The 24,266-nt window shown below is 34.9% G+C and overlaps 2 protein-coding genes across 5 annotated transcripts in view; one reads left to right on the plus strand and one right to left on the minus strand.

Moving 5' to 3' along the window:
* The window catches only part of LOC125678829 (rab-like protein 6), a 55,528-nt gene extending 32,880 nt beyond the window's left edge, over window positions 1-22,648 (plus strand). Inside the window, exons 12-16 of one of the 2 annotated variants that reach the window (XM_048917534.2) lie at window positions 9,454-10,171; window positions 10,296-10,313; window positions 12,382-12,451; window positions 15,983-16,071; window positions 18,686-22,648. In XM_048917534.2, the coding sequence (XP_048773491.1) occupies window positions 9,454-10,171; window positions 10,296-10,313; window positions 12,382-12,451; window positions 15,983-16,071; window positions 18,686-18,892 (1,102 nt within the window). In that variant the 3' untranslated portion in view covers window positions 18,893-22,648. The remainder of the gene's footprint in view (window positions 1-9,453; window positions 10,172-10,295; window positions 10,314-12,381; window positions 12,452-15,982; window positions 16,072-18,685) is intronic. The other variant, XM_048917535.2, reaches the window with a different exon arrangement.
* LOC125678834 (E3 ubiquitin-protein ligase TRIM71-like) lies at window positions 1,896-6,121 on the minus strand. Of its 3 annotated transcripts, none has more exons than XR_008800120.1 (3): window positions 5,873-6,121; window positions 2,553-5,293; window positions 1,896-2,421 (listed from the first exon to the last, which is right to left on the minus strand). XR_008800120.1 is itself a non-coding variant. In XM_056154803.1 (3 exons), exon 2 carries the CDS (start codon window positions 5,278-5,280, stop codon window positions 3,583-3,585), a length of 1,698 nt encoding a protein of 565 aa, XP_056010778.1. In that variant the 5' UTR covers window positions 5,281-5,293; window positions 5,873-6,121; the 3' UTR covers window positions 1,896-2,421; window positions 3,540-3,582. The 3 variants fall into 3 exon arrangements, 2 of the variants coding, with proteins under 2 accessions (XP_056010778.1, XP_048773505.2); XM_056154803.1 differs by having other exon boundaries at window positions 3,540-5,293; XM_048917548.2 differs by having other exon boundaries at window positions 1,896-5,293.
* Window positions 22,649-24,266: the final 1,618 nt, after the last annotated feature.

A 24,266-nucleotide genomic window follows, 5' to 3' on the forward strand; every position in this document is an offset into this window, starting at 1 on the left:
CAATATTTTGATAAATGGCTAGGCTCCGTAGAACTAAGATGGCGACCTTTGGATTCGCAGCTAGACGCTTCGTGTCGCTGTTGCTAAGTAAATCACTGCGCGGCTTGGTTGACTTGTATTTTTCCGAGTTTGTGTACATTTTGATAAACTAAGGTTAGAATCTTTGTCTCTTGTATTAAATTATAAGGAATGACTTTAATTCTGGGGCAAGTTATACGAGTATAACCTGGTTTGGGTCAGTTTACGCTTTTTTATAATCCGCTTCGTGGATTATAAAGCGTAAACTGACCCAAACCAGGTTATACTCGTATAACTTGCCCCAGAATTAAAATCATTCCTTAAATAATCCAAAAAATAAGTAATATCCACACAAGTAATAGTATGATAAAGAAAAATTGGAACGCCGAAAATAACTGAACTGGTTTCATTTTCAATCTTCAAGAGTTCTGACATTATTGCTTACTAGTTGCATATTATAAATTTAACTATGATGCCAAAAGCGCCGGATTGTATTTACACTTTAACAAAGATCATTATGATGTCATGATACAACATTATGAAGTATTACAGGAAAAAAACAGTCGACTTTTGGTCTGTGCAAGATATAAATTATACAATATGTACAATGGTAATGACAAGTTGTATATGACTGACAAGTTTGTTTACATAGCAGTTGACTTCTGACCTATGTGTTAACAATAAAATAAAACAGTTTTATAATGTGTGAAAATGTTTATAAATCATATAAAGTTTAACATTTATGGAGCGTTTAATGTAGGTTTGTATCCTCGAATAAACAACGTTTCTTTAGTTTCACGCCCCGTTTCTGTAGTATCTCTCAGGAATTTGTAAAATGGGAAAATGGTAAAGTTCGGACTGAAATTTTGGCACAGTTTCGAATGTGTTTACTGACTTGGGTACATTGGTATTTTGGTTCCCTTATTTGTTGACGGTGTACAGTCATCCTGTGTTGTAGGGTGTCGCCTGTCTGGCCGATATAATTTTCATGTTATTACATACAAGAGGTTGGAAGAGGTGCACATCATGGATGATTTCTCTGTAAATTGGCTTCCATTTTTGAAATAATATTTGGATCCAGGTGTTATATATGGGCACGTGGCGCACCTTGGTTTATTACATTTGCTGGCGGTAGGGATTTCATTGTTGCTATTGGAAAAACATGCTCTAGTTAGAATTGATTTTAGAGAAGGGCTTTATCGTTTACTTTTGATGATTCCAATATTTTTTTCATGTCTGGGTCTTCTTCCAAGATAGGGAGGTTGTTCTTAATAACCTGAAAAACTTCCAGATTCTTTGGATTGTGCATTGAAACGCATGGTAGGACATTGTGACAAGGTTTAGAGTTTACTTTCAGGAGATCCTTTCATGGGATTTAATGGCTTTGTTTATTCCGTTTTTGATTAATTACTCTGGGCAACATCTTTTTAGAAGTGCATTTTGTAATTCCGCCAAGCGACTGTTAAGGATTTCAGTATCGACAAACCGAAGTGTAAGCTCCAAGATATTGCAAATTGGTACATTTGATCATCATAATGAGAGGAAGATGCCTATTATTTTTCAAGGTCAAAGGTCAATGTCACAATATCACTTAGTAGGAAAACCTTGTAGGCAGTATAAAAACTGAACTGTTGGAGCTAGGACCGTCAAACTTTGTACACATACACTTTATGCCAAGTGGAGGATGCCTATTGTTTCTTAAGGTCAAGGTAGTAGTAGCAGGATGCAGACCGATTTGTTGGGGCAAGGACCATCAAACTTAAATTGGTACACATACATCTTATGCCAAGTGAAAATATTGTATAGAGAGTATATCATTTGTCTTTGTAATGAGTTCTTTTTGGATTTTGTCAGATTGAGCAAAGACTAACGATAAGTTGTAGAATAAACAAGAACAAATTTATTGTTTAAATAAATAAATAATAAAAAAAAAAAAGATATGCACATTCACTCCTTTCACTCTCAACACAAATTTACATGAATAAGCAATTGGCAATATAGATATCTGATACGTTGTAAACAGTTCTTTTGAAAAGTTTGATAGTGCGTATCAGATGTAAGGCAAATGTACAGGTATTAACTTTTCAAGTTAAAACAATATTCAAAAGTAGTATAATTTAGAAAAAGTTCCAATATTCAATTCTCCTTTTCTTTAATATAATATTCCTTGGGTTTGTTTCTAAATTTCGAGTTACTTTAACTTTATAATGTAACTAATCTGCACTCTGAAGACATTGTTCTGGTTTCCCGCCAACTTGCGATAAGCACGCCCAGAATGGAAAACAATCCACCACCATACAAGCCTTACACGAGCTATCCTCATGGACCTCCGTATATCTGAATCCTGCAACTCTCTGCCTGCCTTCGGGTTGAAACTGGTTTTGTTAAACACCCATGTACGCACTGAAATTAATTTCATAAAAAACTACCAACTTGCAACCAAACAAGAAACCGAGAACTGACAAATAATAAAACCGTGCTAAACTAAATATTAATACTCACGAACTATCAGAATACAAACAAAACACGCTTACCGGCTAGGAAAAAGATGTGCCCTCCAAACAAACTCCTATTTCAGTAGTTATATTTCTCACAATGTTCTACATAAAATATGACAGGAAAATAACCATCCCCTGAACTTCTAGGACCTGTCAATGTGGCACTCGGCTGATGTCGATACCGTGCCCTATCTAACTTACAGCCAGCCAAACCAGTCTCTATTATACTAGCAACTAAAAATAACTCACACCCGACTCACTCTTACGATAACCCATTCGCATCAAAACCAAAACAAACGAAAAATACAAAACGCTAAATCAGCAAAACTGAATCAACTTCATTACAGTCTTGATTTTACAATGCAAAGAAAGTACACATATTGTATGTCACACCCTGATGATTGCTGATACTACTTAAAGCCAAGTTCTGCAATTCATGGTGTGAGAAAAACACTCTATATTAGCTTTTCATGGGCGTATTATGTACCGTTTGCGGTACTCTTGTTTTTATGGCAAAGTCGTTGTGCCAACAAAAATTATTCATGTCTTTTCCCTCATACCTTCCTTCAAAAAGTGAAAAAAAACCTGTCTAAATCCTCTCTACTGACAGTAAGTACACGCTTAAACGGCACAAAACACCCATATGCAGTGTTATTTACAATCCATTAATGTGATAATTGGTTTTTTGTTGGTTTTTTTGTCAATTAAATCTAATCTGTTTATGAAATGGCAAACAACTGTTTTCAAACCATCTTGCTCGAGGTCGCATATGACGTCACAGATAATGGCGCGTAAAATATCGAAGAAAATATGCATATCGCAAGATTTGAATTTCATCACTTTTAAACTCGAAAACTACGCAAACCGTTTCATTTAAAATGCATGTAAAGTAGTTTTAGGCATGAAATGAATTAATTTTGCTGAAAAAATTAAAAAGTTTAGAAACATGTGATGTGTCCTTTAAGATAGAAAATTGCATGCTTTAAGTGAAATCTTCCCCCTCCCAGTTTTCAAGAGATATACCTGGGTACTGCAGTGCCTCTATCTAAATCCACCATGTTTAATTTTACGGCTGATATTTCATTTTCTTCACTTGTTTGTTTCTTAATTGCGCAACAAACACATTGTCATTTATATCTATACACAGTCCCCAGGGTTCACTTAGTCCCCAGTCTATGTAACGGAGGAACTGTCCGTCCTGCTCTATGATGTGGACACAATGATTGTTAATATCAGCTGTAAGGATGTGACTCTGACTGTCTGTGGTGATTCCTCGTGGATCGAATGATTGGTTTTGTGGAGCAGGAGTATGTCCAGTGTACCTGAATCTCAATTTCCCGGCCTGATTGACCACCACTACTGCTGCAGCTCCACAGTCAGCCACACAGATATCCAGGTTTCTGTTCTCACAGATGTATCTATTGTTATAAGATGAATAGAGGGGTTGACCCTGATCATCAAACTGAATGGTTTGTGTCTCTGTGGAGCCAGAGTAACGGACAACTTTGGATTGTTTGTATTGTTTCCTATCATCATTGTCCATGATAACCAGGAGATCTCCAGAGGAGGTACTGCAGACACCACGGGGTTTCCAGTTCTGTAGTTTGATCACGGTCTGTATCTCTTCATTCTTCACAATGTTCACAGTTCTATCTTTGTAATCAGTATAAACCAGATCCCCACTGTTTGTCACTGCTAGGTCCCATGGAACATTCCCGGATTTGGTTGTGATTGACTTGAGAAGTGATCCCTGATTGATGCTGAAGAGTTTCATGGTGCTGTTATTCCCACGTGCCCAGATTTCTTCATCACTCAGACAGGCCACATCATAAAGGTATTCAAACCCAGTGCGTATGGTGGTGACAGTCTGTGGTTCATCAAGCAGCTGTTTGATGACAGGAGAGGATGCAGCTTCTGGGGATTTCTGTGTTGTCTTTATACTGTAACCATGTTCTTCTGATTGGACAGAAATTGATGATAACGTTCCAAACAGTTTACATAGTTTTTGTCCTTGAATTCTTCCTGGGGTGAATTTAGGTAAAGATGGCAGAATTTTCTGTGGAAGCTTTTTGTATTCATCTACATTAGGCATAACACGGAATACTTTTGACATGTCATTCGAGTCCAAAGCAACATCAATTGAATTGACTTCATCGTTGATGTCAGAGAGTTTCTTGTTCACTTCATCCAGATGTTTCTGTAGAGTGTGTAACTGTGTGGTTTTCATCTCCTCCACGTCAGCTTTCAGTTTCTGGACGAGTTTGTCAATTTCTCTGTGCCAGTCCTCTCCATGTTTTGTTATGGCTGTTAAGAGATCTCCATATTTCTTTTCTAACTGAATCATTCTGTTTTGTACATCAGATACAATGTCCTGGTAGGCTGGATAAATTGTATCATTTAATTCATTTTTCTCTTTGGTAATCTTTTCTTTCTTTTCGTCCAACATTTGCATTATTTTCAATATTTTATGCCCTAAATGTTGATCTGAGGCAACGCAAGTAATGCAGACCGGGATATGACACGGATCACAGTACATTTCACAGCGTTCTTTGTCATGAGAGGTACATCCAGGGTAGAGGGGGGTGGATTTCCTGGACTTGAATTTAACGACCTTGGGATCCTGGCAAACATCTGATATCATGTGTTCTCCCACGCAAGCCTTACACAGGTTGACGAGGCACGTATCACAGTACATCTGTACCATGGCGGTCTCACACAGGTCACATCGCATTAGATCCTGGGCACTGGTACGGGGGTCCATCATCAGATCTAGGACTCTGAAGTAGAGAAAAAAATCAGCATTTTCTACTTATGAATTAGAAATTAGTTAGTTTTAAAATGCATTGGTTCTACATTTATGGAATTATGTATCAAAGGATGGACATCTGAAATGGATGGTGGTCTTGGTGTCAATGGGTGATAACTTTAATTTGCTAATTTGCACATCTTTAAAAGTTCCTGAAAATGTCCAAAAATGGGGGAGGGGGGGTGCTCCTCCTGTAAATACACAGAGTTTTTAATGCTGAATTTTATTAAGGAGTATCATTATTTAGTTTTGTTTTGTATAAGAAATTGTGCATTTTTCCATGACTTAATATATAACATGCATATAAACACAAGAGACCATGTAATGTAATTGTATTCTTTAACACATTTTACATAATTTGCTTCATAAGACATGCCTAACACATATGACTGGAGGTCATGGGGGTCATTTTAAGCAAATCTTTATATACAGTGTATCATTTTCTTTTATAAACTTCATATTTACTTGAATTTCAAATTCAATATTTTGACTGAAATTGCAGGGCATGGGCCCTTGATCATTTAGTTATATGCCCTAGTGAAGATTTTACCTCTCTTCCCACAGTAATGGCGGCTGCCCTCCCTGATTAAAATCCAGTTCAGTTACATTTCTGTACACTTGTATAAATTTCTTGTGACGTGTTACCTGTAGATTTTGGTAGTATCTACCTGTGAGGTGCAGTCAGGTGTTGTCTTTCTTGATCTACATTTAACAAGGGGTTTAAATTCAAGTATCCACTGCAAGTCACTATTGTAATATTTAGCTTGCTAATTTATTCTGTCTCATGCAGAAAATTTGAACAAAGAGGAGATAACTCACTAGGTGTTGTGAAAATGTTTTTGAGAATGCATAATGCTTTCTAGAATTCAGAGGAAGTCTTAAAATTGACTTGTTTGCAAATTTGAAATGTACATTATTGATAAAACAATTTGTCATGATCTGATAATTTTACTGTTTTGTCCCTTAGAGCCTACTACTACTGATGATGTGATGTTAAACTGAAAACATGTCATTTTTTGTTGCAATTACGTTTTCTTACTAGGTTTTTCATTTACCTCTTTTAGTTGTCTCTTTATTGAGGTTCAAACAATATTGCATATAGAAAATATTATTATATACTTTCAATTTCATCTCTTCTTTTTTCTTTAAAAGTTTGCGGGCATATATCACACGATATATGCCCGGAAACATTCCGGCCCACAAACATTACGTCACAATCAAATTTCTACGCCATTAATTTTCAAATTTTTCGTGTTTTTCATCTTTTACTCAGTTAAACTGATAAAGTTATTGTTAAAAATAAGATTATTGTTAGTTTCTAAATGAAATTGAAAGTATATAATAAAAAGGTTATAGACTTTGTATGGGAAATATGATGACCTCATTTTTTGTCGCGGACGGACCTCGCAAGCTCAGTCCGTCTACGCGCCAAAAAACTCGGTCGTCATATTTTCCCATACAAAGTCTATAACCTATAATTATAGCACCTTTACAAAGATCTTTGCAAAATATATAAAAACCAATACATCTGAACAATTAGACATTAAATATTTTGAATAATAAGACAACTTTAATTTTCATTTTGGTAATTCAAACATGAAAAATTTAATTATATACAAAAAACTAGAAGCTCATTACTAGTAATGAGAAGGTCTTCCGTTACGCTACGTCCGGTTCACAGCTTCCTGTTTGTATCAAAACCATTGATTCAGAAATACCTCTGAGATGGTGCTTCGACAAAAAATGGGGAAACAATAATTGAAATCTCTTTAGAAATTATATTTCATTACTTCTTATGATGACCGGAAGTGATGGATGAAAATGACAGACCCATATCAGAAGTCTGTAGAGTATAGTCTATGATCAACATAAGTTGACTCGGAAACGCATGGTTCGATTTCAAAAACAAAAACATATATTTAAATGGTTTTATAAACAATATATCAGGATCCCAATTTTGATTATAATCAAAATTGGGATCCTGGTTAGAATAGGTCCTCAGTACCCCTTGCTTGTCGTAAGAGGCTACTAAATGGGGCATACTTTGCCATAGTTATCTGTCAGTTTATTACAAGCTGCTGCAACCCCGTGTTAACAATATACGTGACAGAAAAGATAAATTATGTGTTTTATTATTTTATTTCTCAGAAAATATACGAGATGAAATTTTTGAAACTTAATTGTGTTAATAATAAGCTATAGTCTACAGATTCTGATATGGGTCTTTCATTTTCATCCGTCACTTCAGGTCATCACAAGAAATGATGACATATAACTTCTAAAGAATAGATTTTGATTATTGATTGATTTAGACATTAAATATTTTGAATAATAAGACAACTTTAATTTTCATTTTGGTAATTCAAACATGAAAAATTTAATTATATACAAAAAACTAGAAGCTCATTACTAGTAATGAGAAGGTCTTCCGTTACGCTACGTCCGGTTCACAGCTTCCTGTTTGTATCAAAACCATTGATTCAGAAATGTTTAATGTCCAACTCAAGAATTTTTCACTCATATGTAGACCTCACTATTGCCAGTGAAGTGCTGCAAAATATAGGCCTATGCTCAGCACTTATGGCCATTGAGCAGTGATGGATCTTTATCGTGCCACACCTACTGTGACATGGGACCTTGGTTTTTACGGTCTCATCCAAAAAAAACCGCTCCATTTAGTTGCCTCTAATGACAAGGGGTACTGAGGGCCTATTCTAACTTGGATCTCCACGGGAATGTACATTGATTGATAGAAAATGTTTGCTTATTAAATTTCATTGTTTAGATACAATTACTGATATTGTTCAGTATGCAAGAACCAGATTTTAAAACTCAAGGGTTGTCAATAATTCAGTCTTGATAACTATGAGGACATAGATTTGGAGGTCTCACTTCAGGTGAAAAATGATGAGCTTATCAAGGGACTGAGTTAATTTTTAATCGGGGTCAACATAATAAGATACAAACAAAAACTTTGGGGGTGTATGTGTATGCCAGATAACTTGGTTGGTAGAGCACCTGACTAGAGATTCAGTGGGCCCCAAGTTCTAATCCTGGTGTGACCCATATAATTTTCTCCTTTCCTGTTATGTGTACATTTATTGCCATTGATTAGTCCCTGGAATTGACAAGTAAAAATGCCTGCCTAAGAATAAAGATCCTGAGTTGTCATTTCAATGGCATGGAGACTTTAAAGAGAGAGTAATGTTACCGTCTAACAATTCAACTGTTTGTGGTAGTACGTAGCTCAGTTAATAGAGCACCTGACCAGCGATTCAGGGGGCCTGGGTTTGAATCCCGGTCTTGTCCACTACATTTTCTCTCTATCTGTTACTCTCCTAATAGGTAACACAGATTTAAAGTGGTTGGTAACTCACTTTTAAAAATAAATCTCAGAGCTATATAGCGCAGATACATGCAGGAATTACTCTAGCCCTTTTCCCATAAATTAATGTAATACGCCGGTTTCGAGATATGTCCAAGTTATTTCACTTTGGAGAGCTCTCATACATTTTAAAGGGGCATGGACATGATTTGAGCTGAAAATTTTATATCATGTTATTTCTTTGCTTGTACGTATCATATCCAAGATATTACTTGCAAATATGACATTGTTTTGATGTTTCCACTTTAGTAAAATATTTCTTTCAACAGTATTTTGTATTTCCTACATTCACATATCTAAAGTGAAGCCGCTTTTAACATAATATATCGTCTTCTCGGACCCTGACAATTCATTCTATCCCACTTAGGCATTCAAAGTTCCACTAAATGCACCTCCTACACAGAAGAGCTCTTACATGTATCTTGAGACTGACGTATAACATGTACACTGATTTAAAATTTTCATCTAGACAAAATTTGAAATAAAAAGGTGTTTCAGAAGTACACAAACAAACATATGGATATTTAGACTAAACTGTACTCCCACATACATACATTTTACATTTTAAGGGAGTCTGTGTATTAGGTGATACAGACAGTAGAACAGTGTTACATGATGATGATTTGAAGTTGCTTTTATTACAGAACCTCTCTCCCACCTCCTCAGAAAAAAATGTTGCTATTATCCATTCTGATATTACAATGTTTTGTTATTGCATATTAAGGATTTTTTTATGTGTTTTGCAGTGATGAATCGACAGGGAATCCTATGGTGGCCGGTTTCCAAGATGAACTTGACTCTGATGATGATTATACAACCAGCCAATCAAAAGGGGTGGTAACTGAAGACATTGATCTTTCCAGTGATGATGAGAGACCAATCACAGTGTCTACTAAATCAGTGGAACTCTCTAGTGATGAAGATGATAATAGTCCTGTTGTCAGGCAGAATGATGACATTTCAGATGATGATGACGATGTGAAGCCTGAACAAGTTGGGATAACTCCAGATGATGACTTGTCAAGCGATGACAATGAGTTAGTTTCACAAAGTAAAATATGTACTGATAAAGTTTCTCATGGAAATCTACAGACAACAGAGAAATTAGAAAGGAAACCAAGCTGTGATACTCAAATAAATACCGATGTGAAAGAGACACCTTCTAGTACTCAATGTTCAGCTGTGGATTCTGATCAGAGACAGGATTTACAAGTTGAAGTGGTGCCACATCCACAGGATACTGGGGTTGAGTCAAATGGTGCCATAGCTGTGTCTCCACATAGAAGCCAGAATAACACAAAGCCAATCCTCAAAAAGAGCCCGAGCGACGCCTCATCAGAGGACGAGGACAGTGCTGCCCCTGTGGTCATTCTGGCTGACGAGGACGTCAGTGAAGGAGAGCTTGCGGTCACTGCAACTGACCAAGCCGGCCTCAATGATTGGTTGGACCAGCTTGAGAGTAAAGTAAGCTCACCACTGAACATTTGAATGGTTGAATGTAGATCAGGAAGAAAACTTCTCTGAAAGGTTTCAACTGCTGTTAACAAATCTAAAATTGAAATTTCTTCACCATGCATTTTTTTTCTAGGGTGAAATGGGTGACATGGTAAGAAATGGGCTCTTGCACAAAGCACATATAGTCATATTTATAATACCAGATAGCTACGATGTTTGTGTGTTCTGTTGTCCAGGGATATGTTTTAAATCATTTTTTTTCATTATAAAGATTGATTTCTTTAAATTTGTAAAAGATAATCATATTGGTATATTCTTATTTTGGACAACAGTACATAAAACTTCATATAAAACACTTCCCAAATATTCACCTTTTAGGCTAGAAGAAACATGTAAATTCATAATATGCATACCATGATGATTGGCGGTAGGGTTAATCCCAATTATCTCGGATTAAGTTCTCAGTTTTGATTACCATTCCTTATCGGATGAGAATCATTTAATTGTACGGATCAAAGGAATATCTTTTCAGTATGATGGGGTATGTCCTACTATTTTATTATGAAAGGTCCTATTTATATGTATTCTGAAAGGCAACAAAACTGTACTTGTCATATGATAAACTTCAAGAAATTTGGCAAAATGAAGATTGTGTACTTTTATATGGATTTTATTTGAAATTCTCATTCTTTGACATTGCAGTTTGGCAAGTGGGGGTAGGATGGGGGGTTATGTTGTAATGAAATTAAAATCCTTTTTCGTGGAGGGGGGAAATGTAGTAATTGTTATGGAATTTTGATCCCTTGACAATAGTTTGGTGATGGGGAGGGAATGTAGTAATGTGACTGTACCTGTGTGTATGCGCGCGTGTGTGTGCGTGCATGTTTGTGCGTGTGTGCATGGTTTCTGGGGTTTATGTGTATAATATTTACTTCAGAGCATCAGGTTATTTTGGCTTTAAGGAGAATTTTGCCTCCTTTTCTTTTAAAAAAGATGTAGTCAAAATAGTTGGTGCTTTATTTTTGGCAGCTTTTTATCTCATGCAATCAAAATTCCTGTGAATGAACATTTTAGAACTTTTAAAAGCAAAGCTTCATCGTCTGCCAAACAGCCAACATACCTGTATCCAAGGTACCCCAAAATTACTCAGTGTATGGTAAATCCATTCGAATACAATATGTTCTGATTTGGTAATTACATGTATTATATTGGAATAGAATATATTCAAGTTTGGTAAATGTATCGGGGTAGAATATTTTCAGGTCTAGTAAATGTGTCGGGATAGAATATATTCTAGTTTGGTAAATGTATCGGGGTAGAATATTTTCAGGTCTAGTAAATGTGTTGGGATAGAATATATTCTAGTTTGGTAAATATATCAAGATTTGGTAAAGCCCATATAGCAACAGTTGCAGAATGCCTCCTTCACATTTTTATTTTTAGCAAGACAAGGATAAGTGATGGTATGATTTGTTCATAATTGTCTCCATAGGCTGACTTAGTACTCCAAATGTCATGAAATAATATATACACATTAAACAATACACATAGGCTGATTTAGTACTCCAAATGTCATAAAATAATAATACACATTAAACAGTACACATTTATAAAATAACAATACACATTTATGAAATAACATTACACACTTATGCAACAACAATACATAATATTGTTATTATATATCATTACTACAATAACTTGATCCGAAGAGTCGGATCATGTCGAGGTGACAGGCGCTGATCATCAGATCATACGAAACACAAAGCGTTAAGTTTGATCTGATGCTTCACGCGTGTCAACGAGACGTGATCCAGCTCTTTGGATCAAGTTATTGTAGTAATGATAAATTTATTATATACCCTCTTAAGCATTTTCATCCACATTTATAAGGTACTAAATGTAATCCAAATTATCAAAAATACAGACATACAATGAAATTATATTTTATGTACCAGTATTGTTTGTGACGCGGTCAATATTTTCCACAAAAAACGTTGCGTTGATGTATTGTGACGTCATCAGTTTCAGAGGATACTGATACAGAATCAGAAAACCACAGTGTGGTACGTGATCCGGAAAACCAGATCACACGCTGTGAAATCCACAGTATCAAAAAACGAAACATTGATGGGTATATAAGATTTATATGATAACAATACATTTATAGAATAACAATACACATGTACATTCATGCTATATGTCCTTATTTATTTCAGGCTGGTATCAAAGATGATGATCTATCTTCTAGTCCAGAGCCTCAAATCATTCCTAGTCATACCAAGCCCAGTAAGTATATCTTATCTAGTCCGGAGCCTCAAATTATCCCTATTATACCAAGCCCAGTAAGTTATCTCTCATCTAGTCCAGAGCCTCAAATTATCCATAGTCACTCCAAGCCCAGTAAGTATCTCATCTACTCTAGAGCCTCAAATTATCCATAGTCATACCAAGCCCAGTACAAAACTTCAAATTGATTCTATCCAGTCCAGAGTCTTTTGATACCTGTACATGGATCCTAACCATTTCAGATGTAGTAAGTACTTAATTTCAGGAACAAACAGGAAGTTCTTATTAACCAGTACAAAGAGAAATCACGGGACTATCAATCAGTTCTGATAAATTGTGAGGTATACCAGGTGATGATGTAATAATTCCACACCCAATGAAAGTGAAAATGATTACTGTCATACTTTCATTTCAAGTGTGCTTATACTTTGATCTAATGGTGTATGGTGAACAATACCAAAGGTCATAAGTGTCACAAGGTCAAGGTCAGTGGAGATATAGTCTGAATGGTATCGGCTAGCTAGTTCAAGTGGCTCTGTATCGATAACACAACACTGCCTCATGATAAAAGTATCACTAAATGTGTAACAGTCGATAACACAACACTGCCTCATGATAAAAATATCATTAATAAACAGTGGTCGAGAATATTATAATTTATTATATACCCATCAATGTTTCATTTTTAGCTCACCTGAGCCGAAGGCGCAAGTGACTTTTCTGATCAAAATTTGTCTGTTGTCTGTCGTCATCGTAAACTTTTCACATTTTCATCTTTTCAAGAACCACTGGGCTAATTATAACCAAACTTGGCCAAAAGCATCCTTGGGTAAAGGGCTTTCAAAGGGCCATGCCCCCTTCAAAGGGGAGATAATCACAAAAATGCAACAATAGGGTGGGGTCATTTAAAAATCTTCTCAAGAACCACTGGGCCAGAGGAGCTGAAATTTTCATGAAAGCTTCCTTACATAGTGCAGATTCAAATTTGTTCAAATCATGGCCCCCGGGGGTAGATTAGGGCCTCAATAGGAGATCAAAGCTTTACATAGAAATATATAGGGAGAATCTTTAAAAATCATCTTCTCAAGAACCAATGAGCTAGAAGAGCTGAAATTTACTTGAAAGCTTCCTGACATAGTGCAGATTCAAGTTTGTTCAAATCATGGCCCCCGGGGGTAGGTTGGGGCCACTATAGGGGATCAAAGTTTTACATAGAAATACAGTGGAACCCCATTACGTTTTCCATTTTGTCACAATAAAATAACGTAATACCGGGGTCAACGTAATAAACGTTCCCAGTGAAATCCATTAAAAATATCATTTTGAAACTCTATCTTCCGTTTCTGTGAAGGTGTGTGTGTGTGTGAACATATCTCTACTGTTTCTTTGTTTTAAAGACTATGACACTTGATTTATTTACATCTTATCTTAAATGTCCGTAATTCTTCATATTTTCATCCCTTTTCTTTATTGTGTAGGATAAGTAAGGATGCTTCGATAAGCATTGCAGATCTGCTTTCGTTTCCGCCATTTTGTTCAACTTTAACATAATGCGTTCATATAAATTTCTTTCAATAACTCGTTCCGGTTCGTATTCAACATTCGTACATAAAACAAAAACTAACAAAACATCGTTTTTCTTAAGTTATATCTTTACTACACGATACAAAACACAATTTAATAATTCCCATCCCAAAAAACCCCAACAAAACGACGACACAAACGCACGCGATATCCAACACTTGCACAATTTTTTCACCAACGATAAACATGGAGAACAAACGCAATCCACTTTTTAAAAAATAATGCACTAATATTAAGATCACATTTATAACACTAAATGATGGCACTAAAATCACGTGCACATCAAAAACAGATATCAAGGGATTTTAAAATGTTCACTGAGCTAAATGCCTTGCACGAATCGGCCGATAACACTGGGCAGTTTGATCAGCGTATTTATGGACGAAATCTAACAACACCCAAACTATTATGTCAAAATAACCGACAATTGTTTTAATTGAATACTACATTTTCTCACCTAACCATGTCCAAGCCGTTATCCAAGCTGTTTTAACTGTGATACGATAAATTTTGTCCTACATGCTGTCTGTAAATAGAGTTTTAATATCGAGAGCAATCACACGATGCTAAACATGCATATATGGTTGAGAAATTATTTTTTCTTTGATCATCAGAATATGAAAAATGAAGAAAATTTTATTGAGTACAATTTCTAAATAAACATCATTTAATTGCTTATCACTGGCTTCGATACAGGGTATTCACCTGTATTGATGTCGCTAGATCAGTCAAGCGTCTCTAATCCCCTAACAGACCAGGAAATTTACATGGTGACTGCCTGGGGCGGCCAAGGTATGAATGGCTTATTATTTTGAGAATCACTATTGAATAATTAGGGGCTTATTACGTTTTTGTCAGAATTTTTACAACGTAATACCGAGTCCAGGCATCTTGGGACTACATAATAACGAAGTCTATTTTATATAGGTTTGTTAAGAAATGGTTTTGTGCTTTGAAATTCCAATGTAATATGCGGACTAACGTAATAACGGGGTTCCACTGTATATAGGGAAAATCTTTAAAAATCATCTTCTCAAGAACCAATGAGTCAGAAGAGCTGAAATTTATATGAAAGCTTCCTGACATAGTGCAGATTCAAGTTTGTTCAAATCATGGCCCCTGGGGGTAGATTGGGGCTAGAATAGGGGATCAAAGTTTTACAGAGAAATAATTAAGGAAAATCTTTAAAAATCTTCTTCTCAAGAGCCAATGAGCCAGAAGAGCTGATATTTATATGAAAGCTTCCTGACATAGTGCAGATTCAAGTTTGTAAAAATCATGGCCTCCAGGGGTAGGTTGGGGCCACAATACGGACTAAGGTTTTACATGCAAATATATATGGAAAGTCTTCAGATATGGGCCAAGGTAACTCAGGTGAGTGATGTGGCCCATGGGCCTCTTGTTTTTGAAACCATGGATTTCACAGAGTGTGATCTGATTTTCTGGATCACCACACTGTGGTTTTCTGATTCCGTATCGGTATCCTCTGAAACTGATGATGTCACAATGCATCAATGCAACGTTTTTTATGGAAAATATCAACCACGTCACAATAAATACTGCGTACACAAATTTTTTTTCATTGTATGTCTGTGTTTTTGGTAATTTGGATTACATTTATTATCTTATAAACGTGTATTTAAAAATACATAAGGGGGTATATGATAAATTGGTCATTACTACAGTAACTTGATCCGAGGAGTTGGATCACATCTCGTTGACAGGTGTGGATGATCAGATCGAACTCGACACTTTGCGTCTCATGTGATCTGATGATCCGTGCCTGTCAACTTCATGTGATCCGACTCTCCCGATCAAGTTACTGTAGTAATAATATATATGTATTACGAATCAGTTAATAATGTCTTATTTAACTTGTTGATAATTTGTTCTTTTAAGATTGACATTTTCAGTTTTGAATCCCATGGTTTTATTTAATCGTAACAGAAAAATCCTCAAAGAAAGCGACGCCCAGTGTCAATGATGAAGAGGAACAGAATGGGGTGAAGAAGAAGAAAAAGAAGAAAAAAGACAAGGTATTCTGGAAACAAAAGACTGAATGAATACTGTTAATGATGTGATGATGTACAATTAATATGAGTTAATCATTAACTACAATTTAACCTAAAGTAGTCCTCCCCAAATTAAACTCAAACTGGTATACAGAGAACCCTTATATGTTCAAACGCATGGAAGAACTACCATTGGTAATTATTAGTGTACCTGTACATGGTGTACTGAAAAAGAATGTTGACATGGACACCAATCAGACTTACTGATACTGCAGGGTTTGGGATGAAGGTCACCTTAGGGTACTGTATTTATCCTATTAAGTCCCCTATCCCTTTAAGTCCCCCCACCCCCTCCCGACTATTTTCGGCTCTCAAAAATTAAGAGCCCCCCCCCCCATTCCATTTAAATACAGTGCAACTTACCTTATACTAGTAATAACTACTACAGTGAAACTTCTCTAAACTGGCTGGCTCTCGGACCGGAAAAAAGGCCGGTTTAGAGGGGTGGCCTGTATACTGAGAATTTGGCAATTATAGACATTTTATCTCAATATTCACAAAGTAGGTACTGTTCACTTTGATCTGGTGATCTATGATCAATTATCGGTGGAGATTAAATTAGTCCGCTTGTACCTGAAGATAATTATGAATTACAAGAAATATTCTCTCTAAAATCATCTAATTTTTAAACTGAAAATCTATAACAGGATACATAAAGAAATCACAGAGGCCTATTATTGGAATTCCTCTTACCCATAAAAACTTTGTTTACATTCATCGCTTATGTCATTAACAATTTTGTTTTGACGTTTTTAAAGAGTACAGTAGTAAATATGAAATTGTAATTTGAATATTTCTTTGGAATTCTAATTCTATGGAAACCAAGAAAATTAATCTATCTTTTAATAATTATCATTAACAGTCATGGGGTTGTTCTTTATTAACTACCACTTATATCCATGCAATATTATGGTGAAACAATATGGCGTTTGATACTGTATTCATTCATTATGTTCCTAACTGTTTTTTACATGTTGTACAGAATTTGGAAGGGTTTCTTGGATTTATAGCTATCAAAGTGTCAATTAACACCCTTGACAGTACAGGTAAACAATATAAATTTAAAGAGGCCACTAGTGTTTTTCACACCTCCGGTTGATAATTTCCCACCTGGCCTGTTGGTCAGTCGATTTGCACACCTGGATGATCTTGATCAACCTCTGGCCAAACTTTTCTTGTCTTCAAAAAGTGGCCGGTATGCACATGTTTGTTAACAAATGTACTTTAGAAAGTGGCCGATGTCCGGTGTTTAGGAGTGGCCGGTTTTGTAAGACTTTTTTTGTAAGGAAATGTTAAGATTTCTGCCGGGACTTTGAAAATCGGCCGATATTCAGGGAGAACCGGTTTTCTGAGGGGCCAGTTTGGAGAAGTTTCACTGTATATCTTTGTGTATTTACTACGTTGTTTTGATGATTTGAAATGATAAATCAATGAAGAAGACCTGAATGGATTATATTATTGTAAAGGAAAGTGCAATAATACCATATTTAGATTTTAATGTTTATTGAACATTTCTTAAAATCAAAAGTTCACTGGAAATATTTCAACATAAAGTATTGAATATGGTAAACCAACTTTTATTCACATGTGAGAAATTTTTGTGAAATTTGTGAGAACCTCATTGTCACGAATATTTCTCTTTGCAAATCAGTCCTTCAATGTTTGTCATAAAGCTCGAAAAGGCTTGATCGCAAAAAATACTCGCCACGAACTAGTTCACCACAGGTGAATTGGGAAATAAAGTAGCTGCGATTAAAAGTTAGTTTACAGTAACGCCCCCTCCCCTTTCCAATTTTCTAAGTGCCCAAAGTGCTCAATAGGATGGATACGGTAGTAGCTATTAGGTGAGTTATGCTGTACAGCTACAAAGTCTCGTAAAATTATCATCCTACATGTAAAGAGTAGATTGCATTTGTTATCAAAATTTTGTTGTTTTCAAATTTATATATTTCAAGGAATTTTATTGGCTCAGCTGTTGTAAAAACTGCTTGTGTGGTGAAATTAGATATCTCAAGGGTAATCAATATATGTTTCACACTTATATGTTACATTTGAAAAATTTACATGTAACAAATTTACATACAATATGTTTATGTGACATGTTTACATGTGAAGTATTGACATATTTACATGTGAAACAGTTACATGTGAAAAATTTACATGTAACAAATTAACATACAATATGTTTATGTGTTTACATGTGAAGTATTGACACATTTACATGTGAAACAGTTACATGTGAAAAATTTACATGTGACACACTTATGTGACATGTTTACATATGAAATATTTACATGCAACACATTTACCTGTGAAATATTGTGTAGCACATTTACATGTGACACATGTATGTGACGTGTATGTTATGTTTGTGAAAATCTTTGCTTTTAATTACATAGATATACACTTGCATGTGTAAACTCCTGTTCCTTTTATTTGCATGTTTCTCGTTCTCTCTTATTTATATATTTTCTATCCTCTCTGTGTATTTTCTTCTCGTTCTCTGTATTTATATATTTTCTATCATCTCTATGTATTTTTGTTCTCTTTATTTACATATTTTGTGCTTGTTTCTTAGGATGACAGTGGGACAAAAAAGAAAAAAGAAAAATCTTCTCGTGAGAAGGAGGGTGAAAAAAGAGAAAAAGTCTCTGAAAAAGCATCCGGAGATTCTGGAAAGAAAGAAAAGAAGAAGAAAAAGAAGAAGGAATTAACAGAAGAAGAGGAAAGTCGCAATGAACTGGAGGCATTTTTGAATGATGGTGGTGGTTACGAGTCTCTGTAGGAGGAGCTATTGTCTCACGAGATATCAAGATTCAACACCGATAGCGTCGTTAGACACAGAGACATGCACTGATCTCTGGGAATAATCTGAACTGAATATGTAATATTATCCCCAGAAAATCCTCTCCATTAATTTCCTTCACAACAGTAAGGGGCATGTAAATCTATACCATATGTAGATTATTTTCCTGTATTTATAAGTGATGTAAGAGTTCGTATCTCAGTATACTGACTCCTTGTTTAAACATACATGACTGAATTTTTCTGTTTTAGAAAGTCAGTAAATTATTGTGCTCTCTCGCCAATGAAATTCAAGTTCGTGATTTTATACATTGATATACAAATTAATTGCTTTTATGGCAAAAGCTTTGTTTACCATCTCAAATTTTATAACTTGTTTTTGATGTATGGGTTGTTGGTTTTTTGGCAAATGCATATTGCAGTACAAATTTCATAATTCACATTGAAATTGTTATTAAGCCACAATGAATTAGAATTCTTATTGCATTCACATGGCAAATGAGTAATGCCAATTTAAACGTGCATTAAAAATGTGCCCTCCTTCAGGAGAACTTGTTATCAATTCAATACACATTGTCGCTCAGTGAGGACTTCATTCATTGTTGATGTTATCAGATACATGTGTGTATTGTGAGAAATGTTGATGTTATCAGATACATGTGTGTATTGTGAGAAATGTTGATGTTATCAGATACATGTGTAGTGTATGACAATGTTTTAATTTGTTGTATTTTGTTAGTTAGCACTTGCATTCCTATTTAATGCCTATTTGAATTCTTCTTGCATTCATACTGGAGTTGACTATATTTTACACTGTAATTAATTTATTGTACTTTCTTAGTTAGCACTTGGCATTCATACTGAATATCTATACTGGAATTCACATTGCGTTCATACTGAATTCGAATTTTAAGCTGTATTAATTTATTGTATTTTCTTAGTTAGTACTTGCATTCATTCTCAATGCCTATTGGAATTCACATTGCGTTCATACCATAAATAAGCAAAACAAAAGACCAGTGAAGCATGCTTAAAATAAACAGGCTTAAAACAAACACACTTGTAATGAACAGGCATATAACAAATACACACTTATTGTGAAGTGATATTTATATTCCCTTACGAGAGAAAAATAATGAAAATGTTATTGGATATAGTGAAGTTTGGTTATAATGAACTGTTTTTTGCTGGCCCTTGAGGTTCACTATAACTGTGTTTTACTGTAATTGTCATCAAATCCAATACGTATATTGCAATTCACATTGTTTTGTCACTGTGTGAATGCCGCGATGGGAATTCCAATCCGCATTGAACATAGACTGGGATCTATGTAAAGCCTCTGTGTGAATGAGATGACGTATACTAGATGTCATTACCATTTGTACTGTTGTGCAAGACAGATTATTAGCTTTAGTGTTACTATTTTATTTCATTTTTATTGTAAGCTTTGTTGTGACTAAGTCAAACTTTGCTTATGATATGATGAATGACATCCGGGCGACAACATTTCACTTTTCTTTGCAATATCTCAAGTAGAGTGTGAGCTTTACCATTTAAAGTGATAAAGGACAACCTCTGAAGTGTTTAAAGGAAAAATGAAGGACACAAGTTAACATTCGTGTCTATGGAAAATGATTTTCAGACAAGTCCTAAATAAATCAATTACTTGGTTCTCAGGCCTGCTCACACATCTGAGAACCTATTAAATTTTTGGGCTTAGCATTTCGATCATCGTTCAAACATGATTCTGCAATGAAATTTTACATGAAGATAAAAGAACAAAACAAAAGTATTCACATGAATTTCAAACAACATATTCATTGTTCTCTTATTTTACGATTTTTTTTTGAAAGGGTATGTAATTTTCATCAGATCATTGTATTTCATTTTCTTCTGTAACTTTGACTCTTATGGGATTTTCTGAGATCAAATGCGCTGATAATGCTCAGGGTGTACAAGCAAATTGAATTACAAGCATTAGAAATCACCTGTTAGTCTGAGCATTTCATTATTTTTTATGTTTTGTGTTCAATTCGTAAATGATTTATTGTGTGATGAGAGTGTTATTTTTATATCAGAGATATTCTTGACAGTAATTGAAAGATTCTGTTAAAATTCATTTAATGGATAGAGAAATACTACCCAAATATTTTTTTGTTTTGTATTTATTTGATGTTTATATTTTGAATGTGAATTATGCTTCACGGTGATCAGGTGATTTAATTGTGCGTGACATAACAAAACAAAGGCAGTGTGTCCTGATGATGATATCCTATTGCTCTCATCTTTGATAACTGCATGTCTAGCTGGCTGAGTGTATGGAAGCCTAAATCAATCATGTGTGCAATCAAACTGTATACCAAAATATTTGAGCTTCCATCTACATGTCAGAGTTATTTCCCTTGGAAAGGTTTGCTTGAGATCATTTCCTTACCATTATGTGCTGAAATTTATGAAATCATAACATGAACAGTGTTGTTTGACAGAGTATTTCTTGGTCTGAAGGAATTGTGAGAGGAAAGGTTCCTAATTAACAGAAACCACTTGTTTAATTTTTTCATGTGTTGACAGTATTACATTGTATATGTATAGAAAGCAGTTAGGTTGGAGTTGTCTCTCTTGTTTTGGTTTGCACAGAGGGCACACTTGATATGTCTACCCCACTGTACACCCAGTGTAACCGATATACACCTTATAACCAAGTGCAGTTGGTGTAGTGTAGTATATTCAATTTGGATGTTGAATTGCAGCAATCCTTATTTGAGAGGAATCTTTTGTTTCATGTTGTTTATTCACAATTTCAATGCAATTACATGGCTAGTATAGACCCTCCATAGCCCAGAATTTAAAGATTTTTTGTTTTACAAAAATATATTTCAATATGCATTTCTAAATATCTATTGCATCTGAAAATAAGCACCAAAATTTTTGCCTTTTGTTTGGCGCAAAGCTTATTTTATGATGATTGAAAAAATATTATATATTTTCATTTATTATTCAGAATGCATTTTAAACTCTTGTAAATGACTAAATACAATACACTGGAATTATCCTCTTATATACTTTACAATTAATGAAATACAGAGAGAGAGAGAAACATATGCAAATTTCCACCATCATTTTTCACCCATATTGAATTTTTCGGTGCATTGACCAACACATGCCCTGTACAGTGTGTAGGTGATGTACACCAAGAAGTGTACTCATTTTCACTTGATTATGGAAAAGCGTACACTTTTTGGTCGGTGTAGACAAATCAAGCATGCTGGGAGACAAACAACTGAATCTAATCTCCTGTATTTACATCCGTGATGTCTCTTATGTAAAAAATTATTTTCTGAATTCTTTGCTTTTAATTTGTAAAAATTATTTAATCACTCACAGTTAGTTTTAATTACTGTAAAATTGTTGAATCGATACACATACCATACAGTGCTAGTCTGCGGATTTGATACGGGGATTTATTTTTTGTAAAGTAAAATATTTGAATACAAGATGATTGTGACCTGGATTTAGCTGCTGTTGTATGTTTTATGATGATATGATGTAGAATTTAAATGTTTGTTTTTGCTTCATACAGAACTCTGTACATTCAGTTTTTGAGCAGCATAAATGACCGATGACTAGATATGGCTGGAAAAAGTTTTTTTCTTTTTTGGATGTTTGGATTCTATGGTGATATTTTATTTGTATCATATTATTAATAGAAAATAACAAAAATCCCAGAGAAAATGAACTTGGATGTTGTTTTCTATGTACAGGACTTCACAGTCTAATTCAGAAAGACATTGAATAGATTTGATTTTATATCGGCGACATATTCAGTGGAGATATATAATTCTTACAACTGGGCGTTTACTGCTTGAAATACTGGTATGTGATGGTTCCACATACAAATTCTTAATTTCTATTCATTGGTTTGAGAAACTGATGTTGAATGAAGTTTTCTATGTCATAATGTGATATTGAATGCGACAAGTTTTGAAATAATTTGATAATTAACAAAAATATTATTAGCAAAAAAATCGGCAAATCGTGAACATTTCCTTTAATACCGATTTAGTCCGAGTCTGAGTTGTGTTGCCTTTTGAAACTTCACTTTCATTTTTATTTCTTTTTTGTTGAAACAGTAAATGTCTTTAGAAAATTATATTTGATATGATAAATTACTATTTCTGAGAACTCTATTTTTGTATAAATTCACAAATGTTGCCTTGCAAACAAGAAATGTTTCAGAAACAGGTATGCCTCCCGTGGTGCAAAATTGGAAAGGGTTATACACATGTCCATGTATCATTCAATAGTCTTTCACTATGCCTTCATAAATTCTTCCGAATCAGCACGAGAAAAGTGTAAATAAACAATGATTCAGAGTATTAAATATAGATTTGAGTTGTGACCTCAATAGCAATAGGGATCCTCTACTCCTTGGGTAGAATCAGTGAACCAAGTTTGATGTCTGTCAAAGAAAGGGTTTTCAAGATATTGAATATCTTCTCATGTCCAGTTGGACCTTTGACCTTGTGACCCCAAATTCAATAGGGGTTGAGTTATCTACTTCTTTGGATGTACCAGTGTACCAAGTTTGGCGTCAATCAAGCAAATTAATGATTCTCAAAATACTGAGGAGACAATATATTGCTATGTCCAGTTCAGCGTTTTGACGATGTGAATTCAAAATTGATATGGTGCATCTACTTTTACAATGTACCAAGTTTGATGTACATGTATGTCTAGACAGGGTTCTCAAGATATTGAACAGACAATATCTTCCCATGTCCAGAGTAGAGTGACCATGTGACCTCAAAATTAATAGGAGTCATCTGGTCCTGAGGATGTACCAGTTTACCAAGTTTGGTGTCCACCAAATGATTCTCAAAATACAGAGGAGACAATTTATTACTATATCCAGTTTGACCCTTGACCATGTGAATCCCAAATCAGTAGTATTTACTCCCTACAGTGTACTAAGTTTGAAGTCTGTCAAGGAAAGGGTTTTCATGATATTGGGCAGACAATATCTTCCCATGTCCAGAGTGGGTTGACCTTTGACCATGAAACTTTGAAATCAGTAGCAGTCATCTACTCCTTAAGATGTACATGTACCAGTGTACCAAGTTTTATGTCTGTCAAGCAAAGGGTTCTTAAAAGATATTGAGTGGACAAGACTTGGTCAACAGACCGACCATTACCGATGGGTGCAAAACATGCCCACTTTTTTTCAAAAGGAGAGGGTCATAAAAAGAGGATTTTGTGAATATTTGTGAATTTTTCATATTTACTTTCCATTGAATAAACTGAACATTCATAAAAATTATTTGCTGATGAGTAGTCTAAGAACATTACCATGGTGA

This window comes from Ostrea edulis, chromosome 2 (assembly GCF_947568905.1).
Source record: "Ostrea edulis chromosome 2, xbOstEdul1.1, whole genome shotgun sequence".
Classification (NCBI taxonomy): Eukaryota; Metazoa; Mollusca; class Bivalvia; order Ostreida; family Ostreidae; genus Ostrea; species Ostrea edulis.

Excerpts from the sequence above, each read along its gene's own strand:
- LOC125678834 (XM_056154803.1), bottom strand. The coding sequence starts at position 5,280 with ATGATGGACCCCCGTACCAGTGCCCAGGATCTAATGCGATGTGACCTG.